A 25,883-nucleotide genomic window follows, 5' to 3' on the forward strand; every position below is an offset into this window, starting at 1 on the left:
GAACATTTTCACCTAGTATAGAAAATTTGCTTTTTACAATAAATGAAAAAGCCAATGGCTATCATTAAGAGGTAGCATCGCAAGAGGAAATAAACCTCTTTTTGTGAAGTCCTTTTCCAATTCCTCAAATAAAGTCTTAATGTTTTCATTACAGTTTCACAGCTGTACACAATATGAATGTTTAAGAAGAAAGTGAGAAAAAGGATCTTTGCATAGCTAAAATTTCATCACAATATCTATCACCTCAAATTCCTTTGAAACATCATTTCATGAAATAATATAAAATTATTAAGACATCCTTAAGTTGGGTCTTTCATCAGAATTAGAAGAGGTCATCAGAAAACTTTAAAATCAAAGTGTATATTTTCAAATATTATGATAACAGCATCATGCTTAAATTACTGTTAGAATAAGTAAGAGAGAAGGGGTCAGTATACTTACGTAATAAGTATAAGGACTATGTATAAGTAAAACACTAAATGCTATTTTAAATCTATTCACACAGCAGGGTAAAACTGATATCCTTACTGTGTACTGATTTCTGGAAAGAAAGAGGCAATTTCTAATGTTCCAAAGGTTACGCTGCATTAAGACCTCACTCCCAATCCCTTGTTTTAAATTGAGCTAAAGAATAGTAATTGAGTAGTACATTAAATTTTTCAATATGAAACAATTCAAGTTGCCAGCTATAATGAAAAGTATCCCTAAATAAGAATATATGGGCAACTTCAGATTTCAGTTATGCTAGATTTATTTTTCTTAAATATTTTATTACATATTGCTAGTATAAAAATTAGAATTCTATGACATATCACAATTACCCCACTTTAAATAATCTTCCTCTGGGTACACTTACTATTGTCACTGCAATTAAAAAGACAATCCCAAAAAAGTCTGAGAGAGTATTTGTATTTTTATTCATAATATACTAAGATTAAAATAATATTTACTCTAAATACTTTTAATACATACATTTAAAATGTAACTCTTTAAAAATATTAAAAATCAGTAAGTTTTAATGCTCACAATGAAAATCTCAACGTGGTGGTGGTAGTGATGGGGACCAGGATAATATTCAGAGAGTCTAGAACTAAAGCAGTAAAATTTCCAAGTAAACATTTTAAAAACATAGAAAACTTCTTCATAGCAAGAAATAATATCAGTATATTAATACCAATTTTTCGGTGATGGCATTAAAAAGCCTAGTTATAGGATTCTTATTTATACACCACTGATACCATGCATCCATGGCCACTACTTTCAAAAATTTGAAGCAAATGAAAAAAAAGTAAGAAAATTAGTTCTTTATGGTCTTTTCAACCACAGAATAAATAGGAACGCTGAACTAAAGCCAAACTAATAACACACACGTACACATATGATATAATACTTTCATTATGAACCCCTGCTTTTCAATATTTTCAAAGACAAACTGGATTGTAAATGACTGCCTGATTCTTTATTCTAAATGCTCTGAACAAGTGGTTAAGTGCACTTTTTAAACCTCCTACAAGAAGGCAGTTTTCCACTGCCATTTTAACCCATTAACCTGCCTGCAAAAGCAAATAATGTTTCCGAGCTGACCATGGCAGTTATAGAAAGACATCTAGAAAGATTTTACAGATCACTCTGTAAGCAGTTCAATTTAAAAGCTATTGTGTTACTACATCAGCTCACTGCACAATGCAACAGTGTAAAGTAAATCCTGCAAAAACATCAATTTTATTTATTTAAATTTGTCAAAGGCAAAATCAGTAGATATCTAAACAAACTGCATACAAACAGCAAATCAGATCCAACATTCTGTATCTGGAGTCAAAATGCGTTAAAACTTAAATGTGAATTAAGTGGGGGTGGCAGGGCAAGTGTGTTAACTTGTGAAATGGCAGGTGGTAGTGAGTCACCTGGGCAAGGAGTAGATAAAGTGCTACTTCAGTATTGCTCTGTAGTCTTTACAAAATAACACCTTTCAAACTCTTATTTTATAATATGAAATACTCACCTGTCCTATTAAACATAATGGGAAGCCTTGATATAACAACCCGCAGGTAGTATGTATTTCATTTTGGAAGAACTTTTTTCCAAAAGTAGTGTTTATTACAAATGAAGGATACTCCAAAGGATAAAAGATTCACAATCAGAATATATAAGTTGACTGCACTATTGACATAAATTACTCAATATGAATGAATTTTTTTTTGGTCTTTTGTCTTCTCAGGGCAGCACCCAGGGCATATGGAGGTTCCCTGACTGGGGGTCTAATTGGAGCTGAAGCCGCCGGCCTGCGCCAGAGCCACAGCAACGCCGATCCGAGCCGCGTCTGCAACCTACACCACAGCTCACGGCAATGCTGGGTCCTTAACCCACTGAGCGAGGCCAGGGATCGAACCCGCAACCTCATGGTTCCTAGTACCATTCGTTAACCACTGAGCCACGATGGGAACTCCCAATATGAATGAATTTTAAATACATAATTAATTTAAATTTTGGTTTTCATATTTTCAACTGTCACACTTACTAAACACATGGAATATAAGTCTTAAAAATGATAAAATCTATATTCTCTTTTTAAAAATTACATAGCTCATATCAATTGAGGTCTTACCATGTTTTACTGGCACTGCTTTTCAGTGCTTTTATGTGTTGTCTCAGGCAATTATCACAGAAGCCCTATGAAAGAGGCTCTACCATTATCTCTACTTGATACAGAGGAAATTGGGGCACAAAAGAATTAAGAAATTTGCTCAACATCTCAGCCTGTCAGTGGTGCAACTAGGACTGGAACTCCAAGTCTAAATTCAGAGTTCACCATTGTCACTGGGCAGAGAAACAAGTGTGCCATATATGAGGAAGAATACTGGCTAGCAAGGCAAGACGACTGGTACAGGTCCCAGACTGATCTTGTGCATTTTGCAGACAAACAATTTCACCTCAGTGGGTCTCCTTTACTTGTTCATCAAATGCAAGATTACTCCTCTGCCCTTACTCTTTAGCCACATTGTGCAAGGGCTTCTTTAAGGCTTCCTGCAGCTTTGCAAGAGCCCACTTTTTTTTCAGGGCAGATCTAGAGCATTCTGTTGCCTACTCCCACACTCAGGCACATGGGGCATTTTTCCACTTCCTTTCAACTCTGATCTTAGGGATAAAAAAGGTGGCCAGGGTGGGAAGAGGTCTTCCTGGCTATCACTTCTGTAGCTCCTCCTCCCAGAGGGCTTGTGAGCCCAGGATTCTGCCTTGATAAAGTGGCTTAGGCACAGAGGGAAAACATGCTCAGTAGGGTCTGTCCTCTGATACTGGTCAGACTGGCTTGGTCTAAGATCCAGCGGTCTAAGATTTAGCTGAAACAGGCAGAGATTCAGGAAGAAAGTGTCTCATTTAAAGCATCTCAGGGAGAGCTCCCGTTGCAGCGCAGTGGTTAACGAATCCGACTAGGAACCAGGAGGTTGCGGGTTCGTTCCCTGCCCTTGCTCAGTGGGTTAAGGATCCGGCGTTGCCGTGAGCTGTGGTGTAGGTTGCAGACGTGGCTCGGATCCCTCGTTGCTGTGGCTGTGGCGTAGGCCGGCGGCTACAGCTCCAATTAGACCCCTAGCCTGGGAACCTCCATATGCCACAGAAGCGGCCCAAAGAAATAGCAAAAAGACAAAATAAATAAATAAAAGAAAAGGATCTCAGGCATAATTTTTGAATCACATGCCCACATTTAAGAGTCCTCAGGTGCTTGGTCAGATTAATAAATAAAGCCCACTCTCTTCCACACGGCAATTATTCTCTTGTGAACAGGTCTCTGGACTGGAGCAGAGACTGTGGGCATTTAACAGCTCCTCTTTCCTCATTGTCGTTGTCGGCTACATCTCTCACCACCTTCTTCTGGAGTGACTTGCCTCCAATCTCTGACCATTTGCAGTGTTCTGTATCACAAACTGTCTTGCTTTTTTCTTCTCTGTCCTACTTCAGCTTCCTGGGATATGTTAATAGTCATCACCCTTTTACTTTCCAAAAGTTCAAATTTTTGCTCTTAGAATAGCATATAGTTTTCTCATTATTTTAATCTCTTCTACAGCACAGTCCCAAGTTGTCTACTTTTGCTTTCTCCACCATATCAGAGTCATTAGCAGTTTTCCACTTTTATTATCTTTCCAAAAGACCAGATTTAAGATGTCTATATCAATTCCAACTATCTTTATTTGGCATTTCATTATACACAATCGACTTTGATCCCTTTTAAGTTTTTATATGTTGTTTCATTGTTCTTTTTCAAACATCTCAGGGCAAACATCAAATGCTTTAATTTCTGGCCTCTTTATTTAAAAAATGCTGACAGTTTCAGCCATGCACCACACATTTTGAAATAAAATATTTATTTTTCTATATTTTTTTTCTTTAAACTTTGACCTAGAAGTATATTTCTTACTTCGCAACTGGTCTAGTACACTTTTAAATTATTTAATTCTTATGTTATTGCTTAAGGTTTAAAAACATAAAAGTTCTGGCGTTCTCGGGGTGCAGTGGGTTAAGGAACTGGCATTGTCACTGCAGTGGCTTGGGTCCGATCCTTGGCCCAGGAACTTTCACATGCTGTGGATGTGGCAAAAAAGAAAAAAGCTTTAAGTTTATTTTATGTCCAAGCACATGATTTTTTGTAAATCTTCTCTGGATACATCCATAAAAGTCCAGTATTATTTGTTCAAGAGATATAAGATTTTAGCTGTATTTACTAAATCAAATATTTATTTTATTATTTAACTTTTTTTTTTTTTGGTCTTATATTTTAGGGCCGCACCCATGGCATATGGAGGTTCCCGGGCTAGGGGTCTAATCAGAGCTGTATCTGCTGGCCTACACAATAGCCACAGTAACTCGGGATCCGAGTCGCACCTGTGACCTACACCACAGCTCACAGAAATGCCAGATCCTTCACCCACTGAGCGAGGCCAGGGATCGACCCTGCATCCTCATGGATACTAGTCAGATTCATTTCTGCTGAGGCACAATGGGAACTCTGATTATCTAATTTCTCTATGTCTTTACATCTACATCTTACATAAGAAAAGCATATTAAAATCATCCATTCACCAAAACTATATTTTATCAGTTTCTCCTAGTATTTCCAATAGATTTTTCCTTTAGATATTTATTTGATTGCCATATTTTTTGTGTACATAGGTTTATTTTTCTTAATTTCTTTGTAAATTGGCCTTTTCATTTTGTTCTATTTTACTGTTAAATGCCTTCAATTAATTTAATTTTATAGCTTTTATTTTTTCCATTATACTTGATAAACAGTGTTTTGTCAATTTCTACTGTACAGCATAGTGACTCAGTCATATATATATATTCTTTTTCTCACATCATCCTCCACCATGTTTCATCACAAGTGACTGGATCAATTAATTTTAAATCTCACATTCTTGTTCATATTCACTTACTATCCCTTTCCCTGCTTTCTTCTTTTTGTCTTTTGTCTTTTTAGGGCCACGCCCTGAGGCATCGGAGATTCCCAGGTTAGGGATTAATTGGAGCTACAGTTGCCTGCCTGCGCCACAGCAACACCAGATCTGAGCCATGTCTGCGACTTACACCACAGCTCACGGCAACACCAGATCCTTAACCCACTGAGCAAGGCCAGGGATCGAACCTGCAACCATATGGTTCCTTGCCGGATTCATTTCCACTGCGCCACGAAGGGAACTCCCCTTTCCCTACTTTCTTATTTTCAAACTTTATCACACTGATTATGCTGTTTTAATTATAAGTGGCCTCTATCTAGCTTTTGTTTTTCATTTCAATTGAAAGTCTGTCTTCTAATGAGAGAAATCACTCCATTCATATTTAGAGTAGGGTACAGTTGATTTTTCCTCTTGTATCTTACTTCTTGATTTTAACTCTTCCACTTTAATTTAAAAAAACATATTATTTACATTTCTGATTTCTTTTTTCCTTTTGTGAATTTGGAATTCCCACCATATTTTTGTATTCCACTAACAGTTATCTTCTGCCTGACAAAAAACAAACAAAAAAAAAGCTTTGCTATATAGATCTGTAAGAAAGAATTTACTTGGCTAATATTCTAACAATTGTTGTAGAGAAAGCTGACGGAATCGAACATTTTTCCTGAGCCCCACACAGGGACATAATCAAATACAACAAATTCTTCTTCCAAGAAAGTCTGCAATTGGCCTCATATGAGCCTCAAACACTATCACAGGTTTCATGTGTAAGCTTCTGGATTCACCTGAATGCTCTAACACTCCTTTGTCATTGCCTTTCCCTTTCTAAAAAGACCAGAACAAGTGTAACAGCACAGTTTTCACTAAATTCTGCAGAAGGTAACTGCTAATACAGAACTCCACGTTCCTATTTCTTATAACCAAACACACATTTCCCCATCTTTCTATAAATAATACACCATTCTATAAACAATACCTCATTTCCCCTGCCAAACCCACTGTCTTTACTAAGATAATCTCTTTTCACCTTACTACTTTTTAAACACAAGATGAAAATTCTAAAATAATTTCACCCCCCCCTCCATGCTTTTCCTCCCTTAAAAACCCTTTTATTCTGCCCCAATATCATACTACCCATGGGTTTTCTAAGACTGTTCAACATTTTTAGTTCCAGATTATTAGAATTCCCCTTATGTCCCTTCTTTTTGAAGAGTTCTCATTTAGCATTTGTGGTAGACATTGCTAGTGTATTCTTATACATTTAATTAGGTGTCTAAATATGCACTTATAGTCTGTATCACTATTCTTTGTCTTCCCCTATCTAGAGTTTCCTGCTTTGGTTTATTAGTTCTTGCTTAGAAAAGTGGTTCTTACTAGAAGATTTAACACTTGTCTAAAGTTATCTACAGGAGTTCCTGTTGTGGTTCAGTGGTAATGAACCCAACTAGTATCCACGAGGATGTGGGTTTGATCCCTGGACCCACTCAGTGGGTTAAGGATCTGGCATTGCCATGAGGTGTAGTGTAGGTCGGTCACAGACGTGGCTTGGATCCTGTGTTGCTGTGGCTGTGGTGCAGGCCAGCAACTGCAGCTCCGATTTGACCCCTAGCCTGGGAACTTCCATATGTCAAGGGTATGGTGCTAAAATGACCCAAAAGGTGGGGGGGGGGGAATGTGTCTAAATACCTGTAGGAATATCTGTGATTGCTACAATGACTAAAAATACTACTGAAATTTGATGCTTAGTACACAGGGACGCTGGATGTCCATTTCAATAGACAGTAGGAAAAGGTTTTACCCTCCCATCTCTCATCAATAGATCAATGACAAATAATGTCAAACATTTGTTGTACATTAGCGCAAGTATGGACCAATCTAATGCCTAATTTGTCAATGTTTTGATGGAATCAAAAGGAAACAACAGTAAAATCCTGGCCAGGTCATGTGAACTGAGTATAAAAAAGAGAGAGACTAGAAACAGAAGACAGATATAGCAGATTGGTAGGTTAAGAAAGCAGATCTACTAGCTATGTGACCTAAGCAAATTACTTAACTTCTCTGTGCTTCAGTTTCCTTTTACGTAAAATGAGAATACTAATAGAATCTACCTTTCAGAGTTGTTATTAAAAATGGTGATTTATATTTTTAAGGTGCTTAGAATGGTGCCTGGCATATAACTAGCACTACAGGGGTTATGTTAAATAAATAAATAAAACATAAAAAGAGCTACAAGAATGCTTACTAAATTTAAACTTTATCAAATTTGCCTTCTACAAAAACTTTAAATATACCCATAATCATAATAACAGCTTACACTAAGCACTGTTCTAAGCGTTTAATACATGTTGACTCATTTATTCTTTACAACAGATCTATGAAGTTATTAGTACGACAGTTCCCATTTTACAGAGGACCAAACTAGAGCAGAGAGAAGTCAAATAAATTGCTTAAGTTCACAAAGCTAGCAAAACGCAGACTAAATTTGAACCCAAGCAATCTGGTTTTCAAATCCAGTCTCTTACCCTCTCATACACAATCTTTGTAATAAGTCCTGACTTTGATTATTAACCAACAGTAAGAGTAGATACGGCGAGGATGTGATAGAAGATCAGATGCTCAGTGACCCCTGTGAGTGTTACTCTTAGCTTTAAGATAAATGCGTTAACTCCCCGCAAGCCTGAATAACACACTGAGGGAAAAAAAACTGTGCCACCAGAGATTAAAAAATTGGTCCTGACTGGCAGGCTCCAAACCTAGTACTCCATTACCTTTAACTTCACAAATATGATCCCTCTGAACAGACTCAGAATACAGATTATTCCACCTTCAAACAAGGAAATATAGCTGACCCCTGCACAATGGGGATCTGAGCTGCATGGACTCACTTACACAAAGATTTAAATATACTGTCGAGGGTCATAATACACCCCTCCCCCCTTAAACTCTTGTAGTTATAGAACATTAGCTGGAAACTAAGCAACACTCAAGGGGTAGGCAGAGTAAAAGGCAAACACACCGGAGAAAAGTCTGAATAAAAACAGACAGAAGCCATGGAGCAAGAATGTCTCAAAAGGGAAAAACTGGCCAGTGAAATTAAACGCTAACAGAACATTAAGAAAGAGGTAGACAGAAAATCATCCATTGGATTTAATATAAAGGAGATGGTCAGTGGCCCTGGAAAAACAGAAGAATGGAGTGGTGTGACAAGTCAAAATCAGACTGTATGAGTTGAGGAGCTGAAGTAAGGAAATAAAGTTTTCAGGTAATTCTTTCAAAAACTTTAGTTCCAAAGGGAAGACGAGAATGAAATAGGACACGAATAACAATAACAACTAACACAAAGTGCTATGTGCCAGAAAATGTTCTAAGACCATTACATTTATTAACTAACACAATACTTAAAACGACATAGGTTCCATTACTCTCACCATTTTACAAATGGGAAAAGTGAAGTATAGAGGTTTTATTTATTTATTTTTTCCATTGAATATTTTATTCTTCCTTTTAATTTCCACTTCAACTGTTTGTATTCAGACTTTGGGTTTTTTTCCCCAATTCATTACTTTTTTTTTCTACTGTACAGCATGGTGACCCAGTTACCATGTAAACTTCCTAATAAAAGGAATGCTCTTATATAATAACCACTGTAGAATTATTAAAAAACCAAGAAAATGAACAATGAATCAATATAATTACGTAATCTCCAGATTTGACTGAGAATTTTTCCAATTATCCCTATAAAATCTTTTATAAAGCAAAAGAAAATCCCAAATTATGTGTTGTATAGAGTTGTCATATCCTTTTAATCTCTTTCAAACTGGAAAGGTTCCTGAGTTTCTCTTTCCATTTCATGACATTATCATTTTTAAAGAGTATGAGACAGTTATTCTGTAGAATATCCTCACTTGGTTTTGTTTCATGTTTCCTCTTGATTATATTGAAGTTATTCACTTTTGGCAGGAACTCAACAGACTTGATGTGAAGTTCTGTTTGGCGTACTTCATCAGAAGGTATATGATCCCATTTCTGGCAATGTTAACTATGTTCATTTGGTTCAGGTAGGGTCTGCTAGGTTTCTCTGCTGTAAAGTCAAAAGTTCTTAATTTGCCCTTCTTTATTTTATTTTATTTTAATTTTTTTTGTCTTTTTGCCTTTTTCTAGGGCCGCTTGCCACGGCATATGGAGGTTCCCAGGCTAGGGGTCTAATTTGAGCTGTAGCCGCTGGCCTACGTCAGAGCCACAGCAACTCGGGATCTAAGCTGCATCTGCAACCTACACCACAGCTCACGGCAATACCGGATCCTTAACCCACTGAGCAAGGCCAGGGATGGAACCCGCAACTTCATGGTTCCTAGTCAGATTCGTTAACCACTGGGCCACAACGGGAACTCCAATTTGCCTTTCTTAATTAAGAAGTACCTTATGAAGATATCCTTGGAGACTTTACAAATCTGCTGTTACTACTCAGATTTTCACCCCTAGTTTTTAATATTTGTTAATGATTCTTGCCAGAATCACTTACTCTTGTGATGACTGGCAAGAGGTGATATTCTAAGTCCATCATTTGTTCTACATTTCTTAGTTGTTTTTGCATTCTAAGGAACAACCTCCCTTTCTTCTTACTCATTTATTCATTCCAGTGTAGATTCAGAGATTTTTACCCTATTCAACAGGTTTTATTCCTTTTACTGTCATTTATTTTGTTGCTCAAATTAGCCAGTGGGAGCCCCTTCAAACTGGCTCTGTATCTTTTTGACGTGTCTCTATATTTCTGTGAGCACTACTTTGCTTTTATGACCCAACAAGATGTTCCAAGATTATCTTCTTTCCTTGCTCTAGCTCTGAAATCAGCCATTTCTCTAAGGAGCCCTGGTTCCTTTAAATGAGGAATGGAAATTAAAAACCAAGGTCTACATAAAGGGGATGCAGTACTACATTCTACAACATGCATGAACCTTGAAAACATGCTAAGTGAGAAAAAGCCAGGCACAAAAAGCCATTTATTGTACGATCCATTTGCATGAAATGTCCAGAATAATCAAATCCATACAGATAGAAAGTAGACTAGTGCGTGTCAGGGGCTGCAGTAAAGGGAGGATCAAGAGTTTCAGGTTATGGACTTGATTTCAGAGGTGATACAAATGTTCTGGAATTACATGGTGGTGATGGTATACAACTTTAGGAATACAGCAAACCCCACTGAATTAGATACTTAAAAGGGTGAATTTCTGAATTTATAGCATGAAATTATTATCTCAAAAAACAAACCAAGGTCTGGGCACAAGGTGTACTCATTGCTATTGGGGTTGTTATTGCATGGAGGCCCTCAAAGGATAGTGATAGGAAATAGATGTTTGTATTCTCACGTATGCATTCATATGTGTACATACAAATGCATGCAGACACATATATACATGCACATACACACTCAGACACATCTAGATATCTATATAAAAACCCAAGAAGTTCACAATGATATCTCCAATTCCAACCCAATTCTCCAGTATTTACTGCATCCTTCCCACTTTTCAGATTTGTGATTTCCTTCTACAACAGTGCACAACCTTAGGACAAGGATTAGAATCCAGACAGTTCCGCTTTCTTAACCATTTTACTTTAGTATGTCTATTAATTTTTAACAAAACTATCATTTGCTGCATAAAATATGGCTGCACTGGTACTGAAAGCAAAGGTCTCTTAATTGGTACTCACAGTGATACTGTCCAAGAGTTTGGCCATATGTTTAATAATTTCACCATGTTGAATGGGTTGCATCTGCAGTAATTTCTTAATAACAACCACACTTTCAGCAACGACTATTTCTGAAGAAAAAAAAAAATCAGTATTATTTATACAAAATATGTGTAATTCAATTCAAATGCTTTATTATTGGTCAAACGTAAATTTAAATTAGCAAATGAGTCCCCATGTCTTAAATGACTAAGTGAAAACTGTAACAATGAGTGCACTTCTAAATTTTGGGGGTGTGCATTCATCTAAAGTAGAAGAGTAAACTTTAATCTCTAACTTCTGCTGCTATCTCTTAGCTCCTGACATTCCTTTCTAATTTCTGCTTCTTTAATTCAGAAAAGCAAAGTGAAGTTAAATTATGTAATCATCATAATGTTCAAGCATCTGTGGCTTTTACCTACAGCTCTCAAATACTGTTCTTTGATTCCCACCAATTATATAGTGGTCATCAAATACCTATGATCTAATTAACATTTTTAATTCTAAAGAAAATGGCAAACAACAACAAAAAATTCCCTAAGTGGTATGAAAAAGTGAAATAGTAAGGATTACTACTAGAATTTACTAGAAAAGTGAGTACTAAGAATTATTAGTAGTAGGGGAGGTATTGCTATAGAAATAGCATGGATGTCAGAGCCAGAAAGAGTGGGTTTGTGAGCTAAACAGTTTCTATTTGATGCATGAATCTACTATCTGCCGTCCTCGGCTCAACTCTGTGCCCTTAGAGGCTGACCTCCATAACTGCATTAGCCAGACTTGTTTGCCCCTGGCTTCCAACTATATTTAGTCAATAGGAAGCACCACCAGGCGATCAGGGGCAGGAGAGAACACTTACTATCCTGGAACGTTCTCCTGCCAGGCCTCCCTCTGGAGGAATGTTTGCATTCCTCTACTGAAGGTTTCAGCTCGTATGAGTGGCTCTCTCCAGCAGGGTCTGGTAACTGTCCCTACTCCTCACTCCTTCCCTTCAATTCTAGATATGGTCAAGGCTTCCCACCATTGCCAGCCTGCTAGCCTCAGGGTGTAAGAGCATACCTTGTTGGTTTCCCTTAATACGGCCCACATACTATAAATAGTTTCTTCATTAAATTCTCCTCAATCAGCTCTTTTTAAGTGTATCATCTATTTCTTCCCAGGGCCTTAACTAATACATTAATTTGTGCTAGGAGTGGCTCAGCCTTTCTCTTCCTTTATGCCACCTCCTGGTTTTCAAAGACCTTGGCACTACTGTGGTGCTCTACCACAAGCACAAAATGATCTTATGTTCTGGGCCTTTCCTAGCTTTCTCCTGTCCTCAAGAGAACCTAATGATCCTCACTCTAAGAAGAACAGTTATTTTATTTTGGTAAGAACACTGAACATGAGATCTACCCCTCTTAACAAAATCTTAAGTGTACAAGACATTACTGTATAATGTTATACAGTAGATCTCTAGAGCTTTATCACCTTGCTTAACTGAACCTCAATGCCCCAAATTAGTGGTACCTCATTTTCCTTTTCTCCTAGGCCCTGGCAAGGAGCTCTTTCTACTCTTGGATTCTACAAATTTGACAATTCTAACACTTCATACAAGTGGAAACACTCAGAATTTCTTTCTGTGACTGGTTTACTTAGGTTTCTTAAGATTAATGCAGCCTACTATTATCTTCATTTTTCAAATGAGGAATCTGAACCATAGGGAGACTAAGTAATTTATTGAAGACAACATTAACATTCAAACACAGGTAGTCTAGTTCTGCATGAGAGCAGATAGCTGGCAACTGAAAGAGTGGTCAATATACAGGAAGACTATAATATGCTGTTTTATTTTATTGTCTCCCTCCATCAGATTGTGAGCTCCTTAAAGGCAGACACTATTTTATTAATCTATTCTACATTTACTAAATACCTTCACTGATTCAAGTTTTCAACAAAGGCTTATTAGATTATATAAAACTAAACAAAATAAAACAAAAAATAGTTCTCTGCCCCAATCCTTTTAGTTTATAGGAAATGATAAGACAAGTAAATTTTGCTAATATGCTACCTAAAGAAAATTAACTACAGAATTAAATTATCCTAAGTCAACTGAAATGAAGATTTCTTCTAAAGAAGTTTCCTTAGGAAATGTCAATGAATCCTACATAGTGATATTGAACTATCCAGGGCAAGCTTTAAGTCTGCCTAGAAGTCCTGCCTATGCCAACAAAGAAAAAGTCAACAACGATAAAACAAAAAAACCCTATAGGTCCAAGAAGAATATATATATAATAATGCAGCTAATGCTGTCCCTGGGATAAGATATATTATCTGAGGAGATGATGAGGTATTCATACTAATATAAAATCAAAGAGTCACAAATCCTTAGAGCTTACAGCTTTTAAAGAAACTGAGGCCTCATTCACAGTATTTATTCCTAAAAAGAGAAAGGGGCTCTGATGTAATGATTGATGATTATAGGTTAAAAATATTATTACTTTCTTTAATGTTACTGAGCCAGATATCCAAATTACAAAAGTGTGAGACCTATGATAAAGAGTTAAAGAATCAAGCCAATGAGGACTGTGCAACCAGAACCTGCAAAACACAGTTTAGGTTTCTTAACATTCAAAGCAAAAAAAAAAAAAAAAAAAAAAACTATGGTTATAAAGTGAGTTCTGATTTACCAAAATCAAAAGCTTAAACATTAAATTATCAGGGTTTAAATTAGTTAAAGAGTGACTATAAATTATAAATTATAGTAGTCTCTCATTGTCTAATTATAAAATGATCTATTCTTCCCTTAAAATACTACTTCCCTTAAAAGGGTTGTGAATTCATCTTTTAAATCAAAGTCAATAAAAAATATTTTTGAGAAATTAATGTTACAAAGCCAAAGTAGAAATAACTGCTTTAAAATCCAGCCTAAAAATTTCCCATGAGTAAAAGGGGTCATAAAATAAAAAACTGAGAAACACTGAATACATCTTGTATTTGGAAGAACTAAGCAATGTTCTAACTGATTTGTGGTGCTTTTTGTATGCAAACAAATGGAACTGTGCCTTGTTTGATCAAACAGAAAGTCATTATTAAAGATATAGAAAAATGAAAACATTTTTAAACTCACATTTTAAAGTATGACATAGAAACAAAAATAAAAAGGATTTACTGTTAAAAGTAGAAACAGATAAAATAGATCATATTTACCACCCTATCTTCTGTAGTTACCTTCTAAAGTCAAATTTAAAAAGAAAGTTCAATAATTTTTGTTGCCACTTTTGGGAGTAACAATACTGCATATAGAAAAATGTTACATGCATCATAACATTTTAGCTTAAAGTTTATAATTTCATGCTTACAATAAAGGTAACTCTTATTTGGAGATAAATTTTGTTTCCATTTTTTTTTTCATCAAAAGTACTTACAACAATGTTAGAGCTTTCTAAAGAGATTAACATGTGGGAAAGACAATTATGGGTAACAGAGTCATTGCAGTAAAAAGTTACTTTCCAAATAAAATATTTTAAAAAATCAATTTTGTTATTTCACCTTATGGCTTCTCTGACACATATAACTGTCTAGATATGAGAGAATTACATTTAGAAGTCCACAAAAATTTCAATGGTTTTACAAAGAAAGTTATGCTTTTCCTGAAAAGAATCTCATTTTAATCTCATTATTATAAATAATTTTAAATGTTAAAGTTGAATCCTTTTTCTTTCTCCGAAAGGTCTCATTTATTCTAAATCCACTTCATAGAAATAACTGACATCTTATCACAGAAAGTATGAAATCTAGACTACATATCCCTACTGGATATTATCTATCCAGTTACACTAAATGTTTAGACAATGTTTGGCTTAAAAACATTAAGCTGTTCCAAACTGATGACTTTTAAATCTAATTCATCTTGCATATAAAATTACTAGCTGAATTTCTGGGAAAAAAAAAAAAAAAACTTTGACGGTACACATTTAGCATACTTTTTGATCAAGCTTTTATAACTTTTCATGTTATCAAGTCATTTGCCTGCTTTTAGCACCCTCTGCAGGTGAACCAACATTATACATGACTTACACCATTAAAAAGCAGTAAAATGGAATCTTTGTGGAAAGGGCACAATGAAAGTGATTAAATGATGAAAAAACAAACAACGCTTTCTTAGTTCTGTTTAGGCCAAAAAATTCTGTTTGTAAGTTAAGTAATTTACTAAAATAACAACAAAAAACTGTGTGCGTGTGTGTATGTGTGTATTTCAAAGATAAAATATTATACAGGAAAAACTAAAATGCAATATAAAAAGAAGTTACATTTGCAGATCATACTAAGAATATTCAAATGATAAATTATTTGAAAATAAATCTGTCAACTTACCATCCCTGTTGGACAGCAGACACACCAGGCCATTGAGGCATGTGTCAGTGACTTCTGAGATATTGGTTGCACATCTGCCTATAGTTTGAATAGTGGCTGCTGCAAATTGTTTATCCTGGCTTTTCACGTAGGTCTAAAAAATATTATCTTAATTAGTTTATACACCAGTACTATCATGTGAACAATAAAATCCCTATAATATTAACCTTTGTCAATCTACAGAAATTCTAGAATACGTAATCTTCTCATCTATAGGCACAAAAGTAGGTCCAACTCTTAACTTTATTTATTTTTTCACTTCAAGAATGTGGCTACAGAAGGGGCACATTTTCAAGCTAGGTTCATTCACCTGTGGCCACCAGTAGCTTATGACTCCAAAAGAGATAGTGAGGAGCAGTCACCCAAAGACAGCAATTAGTTTAAGTGCAAGGTTGAAAGAGATGATGAGAGTTCTCTCTTTAGAGATTTCAGTTCATTTAATCAGAAGCATCTGTGAATCTATGAAAAAAGGGTTGCTTTTTCAGAGATACTAAACTTAAAAATTGAGAGAAGAGGAGGAAAAGGATCAATATGCTACGGATAAACAATTTACTTTCAAAATGATTTCTGAATGGCAACAAAACTATATAAGCTACAATGAGTAGCATTTTAATAGACTTTATAAATACTCAATTTACAAGATAAAACACCGCACTTTTGAAAACAATCTTCTTTAAAAGAATGTTATAAAAATACACCATAAACCATACATTTATACAAACTTAAAAAGACATGAATCATTTACTTATTACACACCTAAAGAATTTCACTTTGGTTATAACTTCCCTAATTTAAAAATTAAGCTTTTATTGTATCTAGAAACAAATGTACTATTAATATGCATATTTATAACATTATATAAAAATGGAATTTAAAATCTCATTTTTCAAATGAAATTAAAAAAAAATTCCCAACCTCAAATGATAAGTACATAATGTACATTTTTTCTTTTGCTTTTTAGGGCCACACCTGAGGCATACAGAAGTTCCCAGGCTAGGTATATAACCGGAGCTACAGCTGCCAGCCTACACCACAGCCACAGCAAGGCCAGATCCGAGCTGTGCCTGTGACCTACACCACAGTTCACAGAAATGCCAAATTCTTAACCCACTGAGAGAGGCCAGGGATCGAACACACAACTTCAAGTTCCTAGTCGGATTCGTTTCCGCTGCGCCATGACAAGAACTCCCATAATGTAGCATTAATACCATTTTCGTGTAACATGCAAAAAATTATATGCATTTAAATGATTCCTAAGTGGCAAATGGAGATCATCCAAGAATATCTAAAAAGACACAAATTTAGTGAAAATGGTACCAAGAGAATGATTTAATGTTGAAGAAATAGGAGATTCCATCATGGCTCAGCAGAAACGAATCCAAATAGGAAACATGAGGTTGTGCATTTGATACCTGGTTCAATCCCTGGCCTCGCTCAGTGAGTTAAGGATCTGGCCTTGCTGTGGCTGTGGCATAGGCTGGCAGAGGCAGCTCTGATTTGACCCCTAGCCTGGGAACCTCCATATGCCTCAGGTGAGGTCCTAAAAAGCAAAAAAAAAAAAAAAGTTGAAGAAATAAATTAAACAAGTTAAACTCTTAGTCCCATGTAGGAAAGATCAACTGTATTTAAAGCCATTGCCCAGCTGATTACCTAATTTCTTCAATTAAAAAAAAGTATTTGAAACATTCTCAATTTCACTCAAAGTTGTAAACTATACACATCTATGAATATAACCCATAAACAGATGAATATGGTACAAATATACACTGATAAAAATGGACGGATGTAAAAAAGATATATTACAAAGTCTGACTGAATAATGGACCTTATTAAACATCCTGATATTAAATGAAATGATTGGATGACCAAGATTTTGAAACAGGTCCAATGTGTGACCCTCCATACAACTAAACAATGCCGTAAAATTACCTGAGACTCCCTAAAACCCCAATAAACTTGACATGTGCAAAAAGTAGACAGCAAAAGGACATGCAAACAAATCACACAGATTAAGCATCACGGCAGGAAAAAAGGAAAAGAGGAAACTGCAAACATGAAGAAAAAAAACTAAAATACTTAGAAATAAATAGATAAGCAAACCTATAAAAATGAATTACAAGTCAAATGTAAACACTGTTCTATATAGTTTACTGGCTAAGATTTGAGACACTATATTTTCTGGCATATAAATATAAGATGAGCAGGAACCCAAGATACCCTAATTTCCCAAGGAATTTTTCTAGAAAAATAAATAGCATGCAAGTACAGTCATCTAGTTAAAAAATTATAAAGCATGAAGATGTTATTAACATTCTACTACTTCTATTAAAAGTATAAGATCACATGTTTAAAAAGAAACACAATGTCTATATAGCTAAAAAGAAATTTAATATAGGCATAGAGAATGATTATGGCAACAAAATAACTTTATAAAAGCTAGGCATTGACATAAAACTCTGTGATTAGTGTACAGCATGGAATATACTTTTGTTAAGAAAACTGTTGACAAGATGTAAAACTCATAGTATTGATGTTTTCTATTACTGTGCTCCAAGCGCTAGTCTTCAGATCTAACCTTTTCATCATAAAGGGCATATGAACCATGAAATAAATTTTTAATAATATTTTTGAGGGATGTGAGGCCGGGAAGCATAACAATCTTTTTTTTTTTTTTTTTTTTTTGCCGTTTTAGGGCTGCACCCACATCATATGGAAGTTCACAGCCTAGAGGGTGAATCAGAGCCGTAGCTGTCAGCCTATGTCACAGACATGGCAAAGTCAAATCTGAGGGTCTGCAACCTACACTGCAGCTTGCAGCAATGCCTGATCCTTAACCCACTGAGCGAGGCCAGGGATTGAATCCATATTTCATGGATACAATAGTCAATTTTTAACCTGTTGAGCCACAATGGGAACTCCCCAAAACAGCAAAACAAAACAATAATAACAATTTAAAAAACCATGGTGGGGGTAATTTTAAACACATCTGTTTGAGCTATTCATGAAGCTAAGAGGACAACGTCTAAAACAGCAGTAGGTCAATCAAATATGGACAATCACGTAAGAAATGAAGCCATTTTCATGACTGCAGAGTATAGCATGGACTACTGTTGACAGAACAAGAAGAATCCTTAGAGGAACTTATTTTCAAACTGAGAGTTATAACCAGTGTCTCAAATTCTGTGATACGAAAATATGAATGGGACTACTATCCCATTTCCCTTAAATTTTAAATTTGTAGTTAACGTTTATTCTTAAAAACATTTATTGGTTGTCAATCTTATCCTGAATCACTGTTTTATTTATTTAATTACACATTTCTAAAAAGAGAAAGATACATATCTAACTTTATTTTTTGTTGTTGTTTTGTTTTTTAGGGCCACACCCATGGCATATGGAGGCTCCCAGGCTAGGGGTCAAATCAGAGCTGTAGCTGCTGGCCTACACCACAGCTGCAGCAACAGGGGATCTGAACCGCATCGTGACCTACACCACAGCTCATGGCAACGCCATATCCTTAACCCACTGAGTGAGGCCAGGGATAGCCTCATGAATGCTAGTCAGATTCGTTAATTGCTGAATCACGACGGGAACTCTGAAAGATGTATATCTAACTTAAAACTGAACAGATGTTTTAGAAGTTAGTGTATAACAAGCATTGCACACAAACCTGAAATTCTCGAAGAAGAGTTGATATGTTGGCTTCATTTGCCAAATTTGTCAAAATTTCAAGCTACGGTAGAAAAAAAGAGAAGGTAAACATTTAAAAACACAAATAGAAACAATGAATTTACTAAATGCTAGGCATTTAATGGAAAGGTAATTCTATATATTTTTTAAATCACGCTATTACAAATGTTATGAGGCATTCTACCCTTTAGGTGAACTTTGTCTCTCTACACCTACAAACATGGAATGACTATAGAGTGCTTAAAAAAATAATTACACAAAGGAGAATTCTACATCTTCAACTGTTTGTCCCAATTTAAAATTTATATGTAATTAATCTGAACAACTAAAGGTAGTTTGATTTTTCTTCTATTAATAAAGCCAGAAAACAACTTGCCCTCCATATAATACCTCTGTATTCCAGATACCAATTAATTCTCTTGATTTTGTTTTTCTTCATCCTACCACCCCAATATTTAGACATTTTAATTCTCTCTTCTGGATTTGTAGTTTACAAGAAATATGCAAGTAGAAGTCCATCTCAAACAGGCACACTAAAAAATTTCAGTTTCTACTCATAAAAATATTCAATCAGTCTGTAGGAAAGCATGAAAAGAACAGATGGGACAAACAGAAAATGTAACCCAAGATGTAGAGATAGACACAATCATATCAATAATGACATTAAAAGCAAATGGTCTAAAAACTCTAATTAAAAGGCACAGACTCTGGGAGTTCTTTATATATTCTGGATACTTGTCATTTTTCAGATATATGTACTAGAAATATCTTCCCCTTCATTACGAACAAACTTTTCATTTTATTTTGATGATAACATTTTTTGGTACAGTTTTAAAAAACAATCTCAAACATATAGGAAAGGCAAAAAGCAGCAGTCTTTATTTGAATAATTTGAGTCTAGAGTTGTCAACCTCTATCATTTCCAAATATATCTGTGTATATTTCCTACAAACAAGGACATTGTCTTATGGACCACAATACAACCAAGAAAACCAGGAAACTAATACTGATGCATCGCACCTATACAGTAATCACTTATATTGGAGTCTCACTAATTATCTCAACAATATATAATAAAAGAATCCAATTCCTTATTATATATTATGTTTAGCTGTCTCTTTAGTCTACTTCAGTCTGAAAGCTTCTCAATCTTTGACTTTCACAACCTTGACACGTTTGAGGATTGCAAACCAATTATTCTGTAAATTTATCCTTCAATTTGGCTGTGTCTCAGTGTTTAATTTTTTTCATTTTTATGATTTTTATTTTTTCCATTACAGCTGATTTACAATGTTCTGTCAATTTCTACTGTACAGCAAAGTGACCCAGTACATATATACATACATTCAGTTTCTCACATTATTCTCCATCATGTTCCATCACAAGTGACTGGATATAGTTCCCTGTGCTATACAGCAAGAAGTCTCAGTGTTTTTAAATTAAACTCAGTTTTCATATGAATAATTAATCATCTCCATATTTACTGAATAGTCCTCCCTTTCTTCACTGATGTGTAATGCATGGATCTGTCTCCATGATTTCTATTCTATTTCACTTATTTTTCTATTATTTTAATTATTATAACTTTATATCCATGATTACACTCTTTTTTTTTTTTTTTTGTCTTTCTGCCCTTTCCAGGGCCGCTCCCACGGCATATGGAGGTTCCCAGGCTAGGGGTCTAATTGAAGCTGTAGCCGCTGGCCTACGCCAGAGCCACAGCAACGTGGGATACAAGCTGCGTCTGCAACCCACACCACAGCTCACAGCAACGTCGGATCCCTAACCCACTGAGCAAGGCCAGGGATCGAACCGCAACCCCATGGTTCCTAGTTGGGTTCGGATTTGTTAACCATTGAGCCACCACGGGAACTCCATGATCACACTCTACACTGTAGTCATTCACTGAACGCAACACTCTTTCATAATCTCTTGCGTTAGCAAAAAATGTGCCTTTCTCCTATCCCCAACTCCATGACCTCACAATCAACTTACTTACCAACAACAAAAAAATTACAGGGTCACTGCTGAGGTACAGGTTTGATCCCTGGCCCAGTGCAGAGGGTCAAGGATCCAAAGTGGCTGCTGCTGTGGTGTAGGTCACAGCTGTGGCTCGGATTCCAATCCTCGCTTGAAACTTCCACATGGATGGATGCAGCCAAAAAAAAAAAAAAATCAAAAACCTGAAATTTCTAAGTTTCTGCTGTGGCACAATGGGATTGGCGGCATCTCTAGAGCACTGGAATGCATGTTTGCTCCCCAGCCCAGCAGAGTGGGTTAAGGATCAAGCACTGTTGCAACTAGGTCACACATGTGGCTTAGACCTGATCCCTGGCCCCAGGAACTCCATATGCCTTGGAGTAGCCCAAAATAAACAAAAAAATTGACAAAATCATGTTATTCTCTTAAGATCCACTTAAACATCATCTTTTCCACATCCTTTCTAAATTTCCCATAGAATTAATCTTATCTTTCTGTTTTTCTACAACACCCAATTCAAATCTCTACATCAAATTCAAATCGTCTACTAGATAGTGCTGAAATTATCTAATTACATGTCTGTCTTCTTCACAAACTGTGAGTTATTCAAGGTGCAGGTAGTATGCCTTAACTCTGTATTATTAGAATGTAGCACAGTAATTAGTATAACAATATAGTTTAAAAAGCATAAAGAAAAATACCTCAATGTATCTATTTTCTTAAAGAACAGATCTACACTTTGTAGATGTCAGGAGTCACAGCAATAGTGTCAAAGTAAACATGCATTAAACTATTTGAAAATAAGAGCGTACTTACCTTCAGTATCTTAATCATAGTTGGATCAGTTGACCTGACATAGAAACTCTTCAGATAAGGTTCAAACATACCCTAGATTACAAAAATAAGTAAATAAATACATATGTTGTGGTACCAATGTATTTACTTCTATCTTGAATTTTGTGTTCACAATGTACATACCTTTCTTTGAATTGACATAGTTGCTATATTCTGTAGGACAATATACTGAACCTCCCTAAAAATTAAAGGAAGATTTTCACTGGGTATATTTTCCAATGAAATATCTTTAAGTAAACAGTACATTAAAGAAAAAGAATCAGCAATAAGCTTCATATTGAATAGAACTCTTAAATAGAATATTGAAAAGTCTTTAGTAAATCTTAGATATTTATGTATTCTTTTAAAATACATTTTCCCTATAAACTATCAATAAATTAGGTTTGACACACCATGAGGAAGAATAAAACAAATTTAATAATACTGTATTCCTAACATGTAAAGCCAATATTGTAGTTGCTCTGAATACATGCAAAAAAGGTATTCTTAGGGCATGGAACAAACATGACCAGGGTGTTAATATAAACTCCTGAATGAAAGACTCCCCATGTGATGCAATTCTGCCCAGAGTGAAAGACAAGTTTTTAAAAAGCAAAAAAAAAAAAAAAAAAATCATGTCATTTTATGTCCAAAAATCTAAGAAATGAATGTAAAACTAAATCTGGGATAATGCTTCATGTGACAGATGCATTCCAGATCCTTCTGGTAACCTTTGAACCAGCTATAGAAAAGGAAAATTGCTGAACTGATAAAATGGAAAGAATGACTATGTATAGAGACAGAGAAACACAAAGGAAATAATATCTGACCAAGGAATGGCAAAAGCAAACTAGAGCTAAAGTTGTCGCACTAAGTTTGAGTTAAGGACAAAAATAAATATTATCTCTCTTCCCCCAACTCTATCAGCAAAATGATTCAATAGGAAAAAATTTCAATTTAAAATAACTAATTATTGCAAAATATCCAGGGTGTGCTAAATAGCTTGAAACGATGGCATTCTTTTTTTTTCTCTCTTTTTTTTAATTTTTCTTTAATTTTTTTTATTTTGTTATTTTCCCACTGTACAGCAAGGGGATCAAGTTATCCTTACATGTATACATTACAATTATATTTCTTTCCCCACCCTTTGTTCTGCTGCAACATGAGTATCTAGACAAAGATCTCAATGCTACTCAGCAGGATCTCCTTGTAAATCTATTCTAAATTGTGTCTGATAAGCCCAAGCTCCCGATCCCTCCCACCCCATCCCCCTCCCATCAGGCAGCCACAAGTCTTTTCTCCAAGTCCATGATGAACAATGGTATTCTTAATTAAACAAATGGCAAAAATTTGATTTAACTTTGAAAGCACATATCACAGGAACTCACTAAGTTTTCTGAATTGTTGATGTGAACTGCTGAATTATAGAGAGGTAAAATTAAAGAGAAAAGTATTCTATTTATCTATCCATCTATTTATCCACCCACCCAAAGGAAATGAAAAGAGTACACATTTCTTAAAATAAGTAGCTATTAAGAATGTAACTATCTTCTTAGAGTGAACTATAGTAATTAAATATTGTAACTTTATAGGAAGCAGCAATTTTGTCATAAACAACATAATTCAGGATATGTATTCCTTTACATAAAGTTATATATAATTACATTAAGCCAATCTGATCATACATTAAAACAGTTTTTCAGTGATTCCAGATTTAACAGAAATCCCAATCATTATTCTTATCACACCCAGAAATATCAAACACCAACACAAGGCTACTGGTAACAGCATATGCTACATGCCAAAAAAATATTTTCAATTTCTTTGGGTTTGAGGTTTTAAAATCTTCAATAGTTATCATTAACGTTGAGATGATATTATGAAAGCTTTTATAATGATCACCTTAAGAAATCTCATTGATAAAATACAGTCAGAGCCATGTGGTAAATGCCTGAAAGACATATTTTATTTGTTCAAATATTACTTTTGAAGTATTACAGAAGAAAACACAGGAATAAAATCATGTCCTACCTATTGCTACGAAGTAAACGCACCAGTGGTTTAGAAATAATGCCCACTTCAGATTTTGGTGCTATGTGCCAATACAGCTGAGCAACTGCCATTACCACCTAAAAGATAAAAGCATGAAAACAATGAGAATTATGAACACTGTTTCATATTACAGTTTCAAAGAATATTCTTATATATTATTTCCTTTAACTCCTACAGAATTCCTCTGAAATAAGATGAGTATGCTGTTATCCTTTGTCGCAGGTTGAACAGTGTTCCCTTAAGAAGTCATGTCTTTCCTTGGAATGTGACCTTATTTGGAAAGAAAGCCTTTGCAAATGTTATTACGGTAATGACTAAGATGAGATCATACTTGATTAGGGTGGGCTCTAAATCCAACGTGAGTGTCCTTAAAAGAGACAGAAAAGGACACACAGAGACACGGAAAAGAAGGCAATATGAAGATGGAGGCAGAGATTGCAGGGCGGCCTAGAAGTCAAGGAATGCCAAAGACGGCTGACAACCACCAGAAGCTAGTTTCTCCTTCAGAGCCTCCAGAAAGAACCAACCCCAATGACGCTCCGATTTTTTTTTTTTTTTTAATTTCTGGCCTCCTGAAATGTGAGCAAATAAATTTCTATTGTTTTCACCTACCCAGTGTTTGATAAATTTCTTATGGCAGCTCTAGGAAACCCATACATCCTCAGAAAAGAAAATGGATGTTAAATGAACTCCTAGAGATCTGACAGCCAATACAGGACAACGTGTGACACACTCCAAATCCCATACACTACCTAGTCCTGCTATTGCACTGAGGGGGAATTTTTTGATTAATTGATCAATTAATTAATATTTTTATTATAGTTGATTTACAATGTTCTGTCACTTTCTGCTGTACAGCAAAGTGACCCAGTTACAGATGTATGTGTGTGTCTATGTATGTATATATTCTTTTTCTCATTATCTAAAATTAAGCATGTCTTTCCAAGCGAAGGCAGACGCTTAAGGGCAACAGTCATAAGTAGGTTAAACTTTTTAAAAAGTACACTTAAGTTAAAACAATTTCTCTACAACAGCAACTTTTGAAATGATCCTATTTTTCAAAAGGCAGAACCTTAGTTTAAAGCCATCATAAGGGTAATCACAATGTCTCTGTCATAAAATGCAAGAGCACTATATTTCCCCTACATGGCTCTACACTTAGATCCAGACATCAAACTTCCCGACTTCCCACTTACTGAAAGCATCTGGTTCAATGTGCGACAACTGCTGAGAGAGAACTCCAGAAGTTACATCCTCCTGTCTTTGGTTAGGAAGGTATATTAACACTACTTTACTTCTGCTTGGACTATAAGTTCTGACAAACATACGACAGGAATTTTATACATGCCTAAAGAGTACTAAGTACCTAAGGTTGCTGCAAGTGAAAAAAGAGTTTCTTCTAAAACTAAGAAATATTTTTTAAAATAGAGTTTACAGGATCCTAAATTTACTGCTGTTTGGCATTTTGTTGCTTTTTTTTTTTTTTTTTAACAAGACTGATTTATAGCTTTCGGACATTACTTGGAAACTTGAGAAGTTTGAGGATATCTTATTCTTTTCACTTGTGATCTACACATAGACTTAAACTAAAGAATAAACTCTATGGAATTTAGCATCTTATTAAGAAAAACTCATTTAATGACTGATTTATTCTATAAGTAGGTGATAGACACTTTTTAAAATATTAAATCATATAGCTGGCTAATAAGCACTAGTATATGATAAAAAAAGGTTGAAGTTTAATAAATTGTACTTTCT

At 35.3% G+C, this 25,883-nt stretch overlaps 1 protein-coding gene across 3 annotated transcripts in view; it reads right to left on the reverse strand.

Annotated features, from left to right (window-relative positions):
* The window catches only part of AP3B1 (adaptor related protein complex 3 subunit beta 1), a 256,686-nt gene that overhangs the window by 119,676 nt on the left and 111,127 nt on the right, over positions 1-25,883 (reverse strand). For all 3 annotated transcript variants that reach the window (XR_007134506.1, XM_047778162.1, XM_047778163.1), the window contains exons 9-14: positions 24,105-24,202; positions 22,218-22,272; positions 22,056-22,127; positions 19,240-19,302; positions 15,531-15,663; positions 11,160-11,269 (exon numbers count right to left, since the gene is read on the reverse strand). Coding sequence is in view for 2 of the 3 variants with exons in the window: in XM_047778162.1 (XP_047634118.1) it covers positions 11,160-11,269; positions 15,531-15,663; positions 19,240-19,302; positions 22,056-22,127; positions 22,218-22,272; positions 24,105-24,202 (531 nt within the window). In the remaining variant the exon portion in view is untranslated. The remainder of the gene's footprint in view (positions 1-11,159; positions 11,270-15,530; positions 15,664-19,239; positions 19,303-22,055; positions 22,128-22,217; positions 22,273-24,104; positions 24,203-25,883) is intronic.

Source organism: Phacochoerus africanus, chromosome 4 (genome assembly GCF_016906955.1).
Source record: "Phacochoerus africanus isolate WHEZ1 chromosome 4, ROS_Pafr_v1, whole genome shotgun sequence".
Lineage (NCBI taxonomy): Eukaryota > Metazoa > Chordata > Mammalia > Artiodactyla > Suidae > Phacochoerus > Phacochoerus africanus.